Source organism: Glycine max, chromosome 20 (genome assembly GCF_000004515.6).
Source record: "Glycine max cultivar Williams 82 chromosome 20, Glycine_max_v4.0, whole genome shotgun sequence".
In the NCBI taxonomy this organism is placed as follows: Eukaryota; Viridiplantae; Streptophyta; class Magnoliopsida; order Fabales; family Fabaceae; genus Glycine; species Glycine max.
The window spans coordinates 41,641,959-41,655,905 of record NC_038256.2 but is presented as its reverse complement, the minus strand read 5'-3'; the positions used below and the strand labels follow the sequence as shown (position 1 = coordinate 41,655,905).

Below are 13,947 nucleotides of genomic sequence, written 5' to 3'. Positions count from 1 at the left end.
AAGAAAAATATATATTTTTGCCAATAAATTATATTGGACAACTTATGAAAACAAGCTCAAAACATCTTATAAATTACTATAAGATATTTCTTAAGTTCCCACAAACACTGTCATAAACATCTATGATAAAATTAAGTATAAGGAATTCATTTGAATGGTCCATGTGTAGGCCATCGTTCTTAATCATTAGATATATTAATAAAAAGTATAAAAAATAAGATTAAAGATAGGAAACTTCATAATATTTTGGTTAGGAATTTGTAATTCAGTCTCTTATAAAACTTTTTTTTGTGTTAGTTTTATAAAGGAATATTCAGAAAAAAAAAGTTTTATAAAGGACTGAATTGCTAATTCCTAACCAAAATATTAGTAAGTATTCTATCTTTAATCCATATATATATATATATATATATGCCCTGGTAGAGAGATGCGACCCAAGGTAGAAGACAAAGACCAACTCCTCCTCCCCTTACATCTCAAAATGTAATAATCAAAGAAAAGCAAAAGAAAGATTTCTTTTATATGAATTCAGAAAGTAGGAGAAAGGAGGAAAATGCATAGACTTGGATGATTGAGCTTTGGAAACTATTTTACAATTTTAAAAATTTCTCTTGAACACTGCACTGAACCGATTGTGTCCTCTTTTTCTTCCTTTTTAGCCAGCAAATATATTTTCTTTTATAACATCTTATAAATTTTGGTGATCCACTGGTGGACCATATATAGTGTTAGCCCACTGTATAATCTACTAAAAAACTCATAATACAAAGTTGTTCATAAACTCTTTTAATTCTTTCAAGGGCCACCATTTCTCATCCTTTAACCTTTAATCTCAATTATTATTAAATAAATTCAACGATCCCAAAACAACTGGAAAAGAGGTTATCCAAAGACTTATCGGCAAAAATCTAGACGCATCGAGGTAAATATTTGTTAAATGTATTTTTAATAGATATTTGTCAATGATTTTGAAAAACAGAACACTGCAATACATACATTACATTTAGTATTTCTAAATTAATCCTCCTAATTTATCTTTGTAAAAATCTTTTTACTATCTTTTACAGTAAGTTTTAATTTTTTTTATATTTTCAAGACAATAAATATATTTAATTTTCATCCAATACTTATCATAAAAAAATAGTAAAAGGATTTGTAACAGGATCAACATGCAACCTCTAAAGTCTAAAGAGGAAAGTTGATTAGATATTCAAGTCCAAGGTATATGAATGACAAGAGTAGTATTTGTTTTTTGGGGTACATATATAATAAAAGTACTGGAGTTTTTATTTTAAAAATACTAAAAATAATTGTCAATATAAGACTAGAATGTCAGTAAATTATTTTTTGTTCAAATCTAAAGAATTATTATTGATTTTTAGAAACATTACAAATCAATATCACCTACATTTGATGAGATTTTTTTCTTCTCCTTTTGACTCTTGTGTACGTGCATAAGATGGTATGAAGTGAGGAAGAGGTATCACTGTTATCACTGTTGATGAAATAAAGTGAAAGTGAACGTCGATTGGAGTTGGTGGAGGGAGGGGATACTCATGAGAGACCAGTGATGACCAATTAGATGGAAGGAAGTTCTCCCTGACTACACGCATGCTTTATTATTACTATTTTTTTTTTATTTTTTGAAAATCTGTTTTAACAAAAACTTTTTAGTAGTAAAATTTGTATTATAAACAGGAATTCAAATAAAATAAAAACTTATTATACAAATAGGAGAAGTTCAAAGATAAACATATAATTATTTTACATTAGATAGTCATATTCGTATTGTTTTTTACATGAAAATTATTTGTTGATAAATAATTCAAGTTACTCAAAGATAAACAAAATTGTGGCAAATATATATGTATTTTTCTGAAAGATAGTGGAGATACCTTTGCATCCAAAAAAGTCTGAATTGGAATTGGAATCTAATCCATGCATGAAGCAGGATGTGGCAACTAATCAATGCATGAAGGGAAGATGTGAGTAACTCTCCCTCAATCTGCAACTAAAAGGAATCAAATGAAATACTTGTAAGCGTACATGTGCCTCTGTTTAATTTCTTTGCTCATCTCCTTTTTTCCTTCCCCCCTTGAATTTGCTTTTCCATGCATGGTTTGTTCTTTGGTGTATTATAGCCACACGTCTCACAATGGCCACAATCACCATGCCCCACACAGCCTCAATCAACTCTCGAGCACACACAATCATACCCCACAAGACTGATGAGTGCAGTAACTCCATGTCTCAGATCTATCTAAGCGTCTGATTAGAGATTACCAAGCTGCCAACACTGGTGTGGTGATGGTGAAACTTTACATTTTTTCTATTTGCGTTTCAAATGCGGTTTTTTTTTTTTTTTTTTAGTTTGCATCTGATTAATTACGAGCTAGAAACCTGCCAACCAACAATTATCAATTAATTAATTATATGCGTAATTTATGTGCAGAACACTTTTCCTTGCGAAAATGAATTCGCCTTTGCGTTTGTTTTCTTCCGAGCTCACATGTCCTGCGAGTGAATCCATGCAATACACGAATTCGTCATTAAGGGTTTCTTGTTTCATTAAGAAAGGTGGTGGTGTTCGAGTAAGTAATCGCAATGGAAGGAACGCGAAGGCGGTGGTTTGTTGCCAATTGATGCATAGCCACAAGGAGGAGGAGTCGAATGAAAGAAAGAGAAAGCTGCAGGAGCCTGTGCTTGTGCCTGTGCAGAAGGCAGATTTTGTGAGGACATTGTTGATTGACAACTATGACAGTTACACATACAATGTATACCAGGAACTCTCTATTATTAATGGTGGTAAGTTCTCTCTCTTTCTTTCTCGTTTGAATGTGGTCCAGGATGTGTACAACTGGAAAAGGGAAAGCAAAAAATGTTGATTCTTTTTAAAGAATTTTTTTGGTTTGGTTTACCATTTTGCCAGTCCCTCCTGTGGTGATCCAAAATGATGATTGGACATGGGAAGAACTTTGCCATTACTTATACGAAGAAAATGCTTTTGATAACATTGTAATATCACCTGGACCCGGCTCTCCAGCATGCCCGGAAGATATAGGTGAGGATCTCAGAATGCCCTTGTGGATTGATAATTTCACTACATTTGCTTCATGCTTCAAATGATGCTACAGAAAAATAAGTGGCTGCTATTATAGGTTTAAATAAATATTTGTGTTAAAATGTCCCATATTAGTTAGGAATATGGCTAAAATACTCCTTTTAAGGACTGGACAATCCTTCTCCGGTGAGCCTGGATTTTGGGATTGAGTTAAGCTCACTCCATTGTAACATGGTATCAGAACCTATCCAATCTTGATGTGGGGCTACCCATAGATGTCCAATCATGCAAATTTTGCGCTCCAAATGTCTATTATTGGGCGTGAGGTGAGGGTGTTAATATGTCCTACGCCAACTAGGAATGTGATTAAAATACTAAGGTTTGGACAATCCTCATTCCTCGAGTTAGCTTTGTGGTTGAGTTTGATGTAAGTGGATATCTAGTCCTTGTTTTTGTTATATTCGAAGACCTCTTTCATTGTATGATTTATTCATGGTAAAACTACACGTGCAGCCACTGTGGGTTATGTGGCCCTATGGATATTTCACTTACAATTGTAAAATATTTTGGAACGCTGATATCCCTGGTAGCAATGTGGCTCGAGAAGTTGGTTAAAGAGTTACTCTGCTAACAGAGCATTCATGTAAGAGTCACACACGACAACCTCTGTTATTTCTTATGATCAAATTTGACCCCCATTCATAGTTACCCAGATGCAAAATATAAGAGATTTTAAGGGAAGATATGCTGATTTGGAAAAGTAAAAATATTGAAACATGGGATTGGGTAAATTGATCAATCAACATCATTAGGTTCTATCAAAACCTAAATTTTCATTAGATCCAATTAGAGAGAGTAAGGTTGTTTTTAATTGTTTATCCTAAAGTCCTGTTTGTTTAATCTTCCTCCTTTTAATTGCATCATCTACCATTTGATTCCGTTTTCTCACCAGCACCTTGATTGGTCTTCTCTACTTGACCAAACCATCTTTCGCTAGTTTTTGTCATCTCTTCAAAAGGTGCTACTCCAACTTTCTTCTTTACACACATTTGTTCCAAATTTTATATTTCCATATATGTCCACACATACTCCTTAACATTTTCATCTCTATTGCAATTGAAGGGGGGTATAACTGTATTAGTGAAACACCCCTCAAACCACAGTTTGTAAGTCTACCTATGCCTGTATTTGTTTTAAAAGGACACCTAATTTAATTTGCAGAATTTAATATTATTATTTAATTTGATATGTTATCCTGATCTTTATTTCATGAAGTGTGGAAGATTCTTTGCTTTAATTTTTTTGGAAACGATTCTGTATGGTCCAGGCATTTGTCTTCAGCTGTTGCTTAAGTGCTGGGATATTCCTATTCTGGGTGTTTGCCTAGGACACCAGGTATTTTCTTTTCTTTTCTGCAAGATTGTTGCCTCCCCCCTGTCTAATTTAACCGCTTTCTTTCTGCGCAAACGTTCAATGGACCATGCTTCCTTCATTTCTAGAACATTATGTAAACCTTTTAAGGTTTTCAACTTGTACTGTTAATACCGTGCCCAAGTTTCAATAGTGTGCGCCTCATTTCTTGAATTCCAGTTGCACCTCAGTGTTTGCCCTTTCTCTTGTTTCTTCCTTTCTTCTGGAGAAGATAAATTGGTTGTACTAATGTTACATTTAATACTATTCAATGTTTTTTGATGGAATGAGGATTGGACAGCTTGGAATGGAATAAGCATCTTGTTAATGTGATTTGTGTGTGGAAATGAGATGAAAATCTTATTCCATCCACAGATTTGTTATGCTAGAACTAGAATCAAGAAGGAAATGGAGAAAACAACACTTTGATGATCATACAATTGGGTTAAAATATATTAAGATGACACTCTTTTTATTTTGAAATAAATTGTAGTTTTACCCCATATATATTGATATATGGTACTCTAGGCAGTAAAGCAGTAAACAATGTACTAACTGTATTATGCTTGATGTTGGTCAATGATTTGATAATCTTATGTTTTCATGTCTTGGCTGCTATCAAGTATTATACCAAACTTAATCCTTTTGTAATTCACCCTTTTGGTTCATAATATCAGATATTATACTTCTGCCTTTCACAACTGTTGTTTACATTATGTTCTTGTTTAATTGGTTAATCTTTGATTTGATAGGCATTAGGTTATGTGCATGGAGCTCAAATTGTCCACGCATCTGAACCAATCCATGGTCGTTTGAGGTATGGTTAGACATTTCAAAACCATATCAGTTGTTTTTCCAGTACTTATTATGAAATTACAACATTCAAGAAAATAAATATACCTAAAAAAAAAATATCATTTGAAGGTCTCGTATCCTTTCCTTTCCCCTTGTTTTAACTATCTCTTTGTACTTTACAGTGAAGTTGAGCACAACGGCTGTCAGCTTTTTCATGATATACCTTCTGGTAAAAATTATGGGTTCAAGGTTTGTTCTCCACTACATACTTGAAAGAACACAAATTCGATTCCTTTAAAATAATTTTTAGTAATATCGGTTGAAATTCTTATGAATGTTTGATTGATGTGTTTGGTTGAATTGCACATTCACAGTAACCTTCGCCATTTCCCAAAATCACCTATGTTCAATTCAATTTAATCAAAAGAGGGAGCCATTCCTAGCAATTCTAAAACATTTTCCATACTAAAAGCCCTTTATATAGATTTGCAGTCCATTTCTATAATTTGTATTTCAGAACACTTGGTTTAATAAGTAAATAACTAGTTGATATTATCTGAAAAGATTGATGCAGTGATGCAATCCTTTATCTAAATTTACAAAATGCAAAATGTGCTCTTGTAAATATGTTTGTTTATCTTTTTTCCCCTCTTATATTTCTTCTTTTCTTGTCAAAATTTAATTAAAAAGTATCTGATCTGCCATCCTAGTTATAATTGTTGTTTGTCACATGTTTCAAGTGGTTCGATATCATTCACTGGTTATAGATTCTGAATCACTTCCTGAAGAGCTCATTCCAATAGCATGGACCTCTTCCACTAGCACACTTCCATTTATTGGATCCAAAGATTTTGGCAAGTTCAATACTCATGAAGTTCAGCCAGATCAAAGCATTTTCATTGATCCTTTTTTAGCTAAAGTAGGAAGTGGAAGTTCAAACCAGTTTGATTATGGAAAAACTAGAAGTGCAAGAGTTCTTATGGGAATCAAGCATTCTACAAGACCACACTATGGTGTGCAGGTGTCAAGTGCATAAATGATCTGCCTATAATATTTCCTTTGTGTTTATATTTATTTATTAATTTGTTAAATATGTTCAACTCAACAATTTTGATCTTCAGTTTCATCCAGAAAGTGTTGCAACCTGCTACGGGAATCAAATATTCAAGAATTTTAGAGAGATTACAGATGATTATTGGCTGAGATTTAGGTCATCATTCAAGGAAACACATGCACATTCTAATGGTAAACTGAAGAACTTTCTTATTAGAATTTACTCTCTGTTGTACATGCATGCAGCATCTTGTTTGATTACTTCACACTTTACTATTAGTTTTTCCACTTTTCCAGCAGCAGTGGGCTGTCTCAATATTTATTGTTGTCTACTGAAGTGCCCTTTCATTGTTGGGAACCAAAAATTCAGATTTTTGGGTTTGAATGAAATTTTCAAATTGAAAATATTTTTTTAATTAAAAAGGTATTGAGAGGAGAATATTTTTCTAGACAACGTAAATCATTATTTAGTGAGGAGTTAATAAGATTATTAAGGTGGAGAAAGAAATTAATATAATTGGTGAATTTTTAAATAAGGGTTATTTTAGAAAGTTTACATCATTTTTACTAATTTATCACAATTAATTTTAACAAACTTTCTTAATTTGTGTTAATGTTAAATGTTAAAAGTGACTTATTATAAGGAATTGGAGGGGGGGGGGGGGGTATTTGCCTGGATACTAATTTTGAAGTAATGTTTGCTTAATTATTAGGGATTCAACTTTCCATTTTCTGCTATTTTTTATTCTTTTGAGAAAGAAATTGTCTGATACCAATATTATGTTGTATCTTGTGTCCCAATCTTTGTTCCTGAACTAGAGTAAGATCCTTTTAACATTGTTTACAGGCTCTATTATTCTATTTTCAAATTCCATTGGCCTTCAAATATATATGTTAGCTCTCTATAATTTACCCAAACAGTAAACTCTCTCTTTAGCATGCATGCAGATTTCAAGTGCTAATAGACTCTACAGAGAGGTTTGCAGAAGTATTAGTGCAGAGAATAATGCAGTGGATCAGTTAAAAAAAATAGTTCATGCAGATAGACATTTGGAATATAATAAAGCTGAGATGAAGCATTTAGAAATGTTCAACATGGTAAATACTCCTCATGCAACCACTGGTTCTAAATGTTTGAAGTTGAAATGGAGGAAATTTGGTCACTTGGCTGGTCAAGTTGGTGGAGCAAAAAGTATATTTTGTGGGTTGTTTGGGCATGAAGCTGAAAACACCTTTTGGTTGGATAGTTCCTCCACAGAGAAGGTATTCTATGCTTTCAAGTTTAGTAATATTTGATTGTTTATACATAAGCTGAAAACACCTTTTTTTTAATCTCAAACTCATTTGTGAACTGTCTTTATAATACACAATACATAGATCTTTTCTTGTTTGGATCTTTAAACTATAATAATCAAGCAGCATAGCATCTCTTCATATTGAAATAAAATGCTTCATCATATACTACTTATAATCCTATATTTATTGTTCTTTCCATCTAATTAGGGAAGAGCACGCTTTTCATTTATGGGAGGAAAAGGCGGATCACTATGGAAGCACTTAATGTTCAGATTGTCTCATCAAAGGTTTGAAATCAATCCTCTTGACTGTTAATTTTTTTTTCTTTCTTTTCTTCAATTCTCTTTTTTATGTATTAGATTCTTTTCTTTTTTAATTATGTTATTTTATGTGAGGTGTTGGTGAATTGGATTCTTCAAAATAATTGGTCTGCTTGGGTTCTGTTGTATGCTTGAGTTGTATTAGTTATCTTTATTGATGCATGAACATGATAAAAAATATTTTTATCACATCACTTAACTTTTTCCAGTGATGGGAGTTCAAAAGGAGGTGGTTATTTGTCAACTGAAGATTCTCAAGGTTCTGCTGAAACAATATTTTTGGAAGAAGGTTTTCTTGATTTTTTGAACAAGGTACATACAGACTGAAACCGTGTTGGCCTTATGATTTATTCTTGTATATCACACTCCTCAAAGGATATACCTTATTGTTAGACTTAACATATAAGAACATTCCTGGGCTTCTTCCTAATAATTAAAGCTTCTAGGAGAATTGGTCCTTGACATCAATGACATGATATTAGAACCTTTGTTATGAGTTTTATCCTTGTTATCCCCATTCTTAATAATTCAGTTGAATTAACACAAGGTAAAAATGGACCCATTCTTGTCTATGCTTCAAGCCTAAAAGGCTCCTGCATGAAAGGACTCTTCGGAGATATAAAATAATTATTGGGCTTCTACATAAAAGGTCAAATTTTTGAGAGACTTAATTCTTAATATTTGTTATATCTAGTTTCTATAGTTTGGAGGATATCTTATCCTTCCCAAGCTATGCTGCCCTCGTTTTTCTCATGATTTTTTTTAATCCAAAATGGTTTATCCTAAACAGGACATATGCTAGTAGAACAAATATTCTGATACATTAAAAAAGATCCTTATTGCCCATTCTCTTGTGATTTAAACCAATATAATGCCATCTATCACTTTGAATGTTGTATGCTTTGATTAGAGATGAAGTTAAGAAATGAAAGAAGGTGGGGTAGGATTCAGGATAAAGTAAACAGGATTAAGAATTCGATTTTTTGTGTGTATTGAAACTCCATCATTTATATATTTTTCTTGGTGCATGTTTGAATTATTTCTTAATATACTTGGATCTTCCCAATCATGATAAACCTTATATTCATTTTTCTAACAACCATACTTAAATATATATTTTTTCTCCTGTTATTGTTTTCTCCTATTTAAAAATGTTGCCTTCATAATGTTGCAGGAGCTTCAATCATATCATTATGGTAAAAATGAATGTGAAGGCTTGCCATTTGACTTTCATGGTGGATATGTCGGTTACATTGGGTAGGTGGGAAAGTCAAGCAATTATATGTCTACATTGAATCAACCTAAATGCTTAAGCCAACGTCAAATAATTACATTGTTTCCTAATTGTATCTTTATTTATGATGCTTTGACTTCTGCTTTGTGGGTATTATAACTACTTTTTCTCGTCCTCCCTTCTTTCTCTGATTTTATTAGTTAGTTTGAATCTTATATCAAGTTAGATGATCATCACTAATTGTCATAGTATGACAAGCCTACATTTATACTGTTTGAAATATTGAGGATCTTCATTTTGATATTTTGGATGTCACCCATCCCCTTGCTAAGTATGTTTAGTTGTATGATGTTGTTATATAAATTTTTTGGTATTGATTCTATAGATGAAAGATATCCAATAATATATTGATTTTGTATCTTAAGAATAATTTAGAGTATCTTAGATTATCTCTCAGAATTAGTTTTAATATTTCTTTATTATCTTTTAATTTCTTTCCTTGTTTAATAAGGACTATACTTTAGTATTAATATAAATAAGGGCAAGTGCTTTATGTTTTGTATCTCATGTAACATCATATCTTACTATTAGCACCCACTAGGTTTGGCTTAGTGGTGGGGAGTTGGGGTAGATGCATGAGGTCTCAGGTTCAATCCTCATTGCCGCTATTGTACACTAAAAAAAATTCTTAATATTAGTGTTAAAATATTTAGTCTTTATTCTCTAAATTTCTTCAATATCTAAAACCCTATAATTTCAACAGAGTATTAGAGTGGTATCATCTTTCGTAACTTGCCTTGTCACTATTCTGTTGCCTCATCAACATTCAACTAGAATCACTGGCCTGCCAGGGTTTTATGTCCTAGATGCATTCTGGCCACACTGGTTTTTTGCTTCACGAGCTGATTTTGTGGGAGTGAGTTGGACCCTAAGCCCAAATTCTAAGACCTCATTATCTTGTGATCTGTTTTTATTTATTTATTTATTTATTAATACAAATTGAGGTTAGTGTTTTATGTAGTCTATCAATTATCTATTCTCTAAATTTCCTCCTTCAATGAAACTATACTAGACAAATAATTGGTTTCTTGTGTTGCAGGTATGACCTCAAAGTTGAATGTGGTGTCAAATCTAACCGTCACAAATCTAAAACTCCAGATGCATGTTTTTTCTTTGCTGATAATCTTGTAGCTATTGACCACAAAAATGATGATGTTTATATATTGGCTATACATGAAGAAAGTTCAAGTATTACACAGTGGTTGGATGACACAGAGGAGAAACTTCTGAGCTTAAATGGCTCTGTGAGAGTGGCTTTGGAAATACAGAACTCTCATCCTTTAACTTTTTACTCATGTAAGGCTGGTTTGGCCGCTGAAAAATCTAGAGAGCAGTACATTGAGGATGTTAAGAAGTGTCTGAACTACATTAAAGATGGAGAAAGCTATGAGTTATGCCTCACAACTCAGATAAGGAAACCTATTGAGGAATTGAATTCTCTTGGACTTTATCTGCATTTGAGAGAAAGGAATCCGGCACCTTATGCTGCTTGGCTTAATTTTTCAAAGGAGAATCTGAGTATTTGCTGTTCTTCTCCTGAGAGGTTCCTGCAGCTGGATAGGAAGAATATACTAGAAGATAAGCCCATCAAGGGTACGATAGCTCGTGGTGCTACCAAAGAGGAAAATGAGCTACTCAAATTAAAATTACAGTTCAGGTGACCTATATTTATTATTTTATTTATACACATCACTATTTTAACAAATGTTTCTACCACATTAGTTTAAATTTTAGCATTATTTCTCTAAGGATTTATTTTTGCTTCTATCATGTGATGCATTGAATTTCAAGTATATTTAATGCTTTAATAATTTGAAAACTATTACGACTCATTAAAATGTGTGATACTCCTATTTGGTTGCAAATATAGTTGTGAAAAGTTTATTATGAATCTGTTATCTAAACTTTAGATGCTCCGGAGAATTTAAGATCAAATTTACAATGTGCTTTTCTAACTCAAAATTGATACAAATATTGAATACCCAGAATTGTAACGTGTTAGAGCAAAGCACTCTAACTTGCTTTCAGTGGGGTGAATCTGTTGTGAACTAACTTGCTTTCTCTTTCAGCGAAAAGGATCAGGCTGAAAACTTGATGATTGTTGACCTTCTAAGGAATGACCTTGGCCGTGTCTGTGATCCTGGATCTGTTCATGTGCCACGTCTCATGGATGTGGAGTCATATGCAACTGTTCACACAATGGTGAGTACAATTCGTGGGAAGAAGCGGTCAGATGTCAGTGCTATAAACTGTGTCAAAGCTGCATTTCCTGGTGGTTCTATGACAGGTGCACCTAAGTTGAGATCAATGGAACTTCTTGATTCTATTGAAAGTTGTTCTCGAGGTATCTACTCCGGCTGTATTGGTTTTTTCTCGTATAATCAAAGATTTGATCTAAATATTGTCATAAGAACAGTCATTATACATGAGGGTGAAGCTTCAATAGGAGCTGGAGGGGCAATTGTTGCTCTGTCAAACCCCGAAGATGAGTACGAAGAGATGGTCTTGAAGTTTTGCTTAGAGCTCATATGCCAAAGAAATAGTTTTTTCCTTTCATAGAATAGTAAGGAATGTTGTAGTATATCAAGGCTTAATAGTTTTAGGGTTAGAAGTCAATTGGTTTTCTTTTCACACAGGAGGGTTCCTTTTCAATTTTTAGAAGCATAGATGAATTGTATTAGTAATATTTATGCATAGATGAGCATGGCCACAATTTAGGCTTGCTGGGTTGTACTTCTCTGCTTCAGGTTTTTCTATAATGTGATTCGAGTTGCATGAATTCCCGGTGTTCTTATTGTATTCATTCATTTCCTTGTGATATTTGTGACCTTTTTGTTCAATGATATTCTTTCTGCTATTATGTTGTTGCACTATCGAGGTATCTATTTGTTTAGACGGTCTGTGTGTATTTGTTTAGACTGGAGTATTAAAGTTACTATGCAGGTATGAGTCTAAATAAGAGACTTTTTTTTTAAGCACAAGAGCTATCCATTGTCACCCCTATTATTAACCATTTTTCTAATATTGTATTTTTAAAATTTTACACAGTACAACTTAGAGTATTTTTGTTGCTTGTTAAGTTTTCAATATTAATGTCTGTACGAAAAAATCACCCACTGTGTTCTTACAGTAATCTTGTATAAATTACAAGTATTCGATTAAAATTTGAATTCCTAACTAACTTATTAAACAACTGGAATATGCATCTCCGTTACAAAAATATCATGATACCATTCAAAATCCGTATCTCAGCTTTTGTTTCCATTAAACATCATGGTCAACAAATTTCGTATAGATTATTATAAACCATCACATCAACGAACTATTATAGATTCTATGTATTTGACAAGCCTATTATATACAGGTTATTTATATTGTACACATGATTCTTCATTGTCATATCATTTTATTGGCCGTCGTTAAGTATTTTTTTTTAGTAATCATCGCCAACATTTCACTAATATATATATATATATATATATATATATATTATTGCATCATAAATTTTATTATATTTTTTTCTCTTTCTAGATGTCTCATAGTAATGAGTATTCATGAAAAATTATTCATTTTTTTTAAAAGTAATTTATGAGTATTTATTAATTAACCTAGTTCTAAATGAATTTCATTTTTTTTTGGGAGAGTGAATGGATTTCATTTTATAAAATTAATTTAGTAATATACAATTTAAAATTGAAATTACTTGTGTAAAAATTTCTATCCTAAGAACACATTTATAATAGAAATTCAAAACTCAACTTAGTGCAACAATTATTTTCTTAAATTTTTTAATTTTACGTTCATTCAAAGGTAAAATTAGGTTTGATTACCTAAGATGTTTTTCTTTCCTTAAAAATCATATTGGATGCAAACACTGTGATCTTCATATAATGAAGTAGAAAAATAAATAAAAAATAACAAAAGCTTATGAAAAGTATGAATGCAAATATATTGGAATGAAGTGCATATGCATCTAAAAGACGATCTATTATTAAAAGATAAACATATGCTGCAGATGACAACTAAGAGTGAAGTGACACTTGCCTATTAGTGCTCCCTTGTGCATCCGATCGACGTCTCTTCCTAAAACAAGACAAATAACAAATAGCAGAGAGCCAGAGACACCAAAAAGACAAAAAAAAAAAAAAAAGAAGGAAAATATAAAAAGTCATCTTGTCTCTGTAGTCGCCATCCAATTATTAAGATAGTATTTTTATTATTGAGAAGTTTTTTTAATATAATAATTTTACAATTTTTTACGATTATAAAAGAAATAAGAAGAGAATAGACAAAAATATAAAATAAGATAAATGATTTGATAAAGAGAAAAAAAAAGTAAGTTATAAAAAATTATTATATGAACCTCCCCAGTCCCCACAAAACAAGTGTGTTTATTTGATATGGTATATTTCTCTAACCAATTTCTTCTCTTTTCGAATACCCATCTAATTATCTTTTTTTAATAAACAACTCGATCAATTAATCTTAAAAGGTTGGTTTAACAACTTGTTATTTCCAACAGCAATTACATGAGTATATAATGGTTTATCGTGTAATGCACGTAATATTCCTTCTCAAAGGAGGAAATGTTGTTTAGTATATATCCATTTTAGGATGTAAGGAAGTGGAAGAAAGAGAGAGAAAGAAAAAAAAAAGGAAAAACTGATAAGTATAATAAGTAATATGATAAGAAAGAAAGAATAATATAAGAAAAAAGT

General features: G+C 32.0%; 1 protein-coding gene across 1 annotated transcript; it reads left to right on the top strand.

Moving 5' to 3' along the window:
- The first annotated feature begins 1,826 nt into the window (after positions 1–1,826).
- LOC100817174 (aminodeoxychorismate synthase, chloroplastic) lies at positions 1,827–12,049 on the top strand. The gene is made up of 14 exons (XM_003555386.5): positions 1,827–1,985; positions 2,453–2,805; positions 2,930–3,061; positions 4,389–4,456; positions 5,224–5,288; positions 5,449–5,519; positions 6,007–6,287; positions 6,388–6,511; positions 7,257–7,582; positions 7,823–7,902; positions 8,145–8,247; positions 9,110–9,192; positions 10,269–10,886; positions 11,299–12,049. The coding sequence occupies exons 1-14, from the start codon at positions 1,969–1,971 to the stop codon at positions 11,786–11,788; spliced, it is 2,811 nt and encodes a 936-aa protein (XP_003555434.2). The 5' UTR covers positions 1,827–1,968; the 3' UTR covers positions 11,789–12,049.
- The last annotated feature ends 1,898 nt before the right edge of the window (positions 12,050–13,947 follow it).

Coding starts and splice junctions, on each gene's coding strand:
- LOC100817174 (XM_003555386.5), top strand. Junction 3,062..4,388: donor AGCATGCCCGGAAGATATAG/GTGAGGATCTCA, acceptor TGTATGGTCCAG/GCATTTGTCTTCAGCTGTTG. Junction 6,512..7,256: donor AACACATGCACATTCTAATG/GTAAACTGAAGA, acceptor CTCTCTCTTTAG/CATGCATGCAGATTTCAAGT.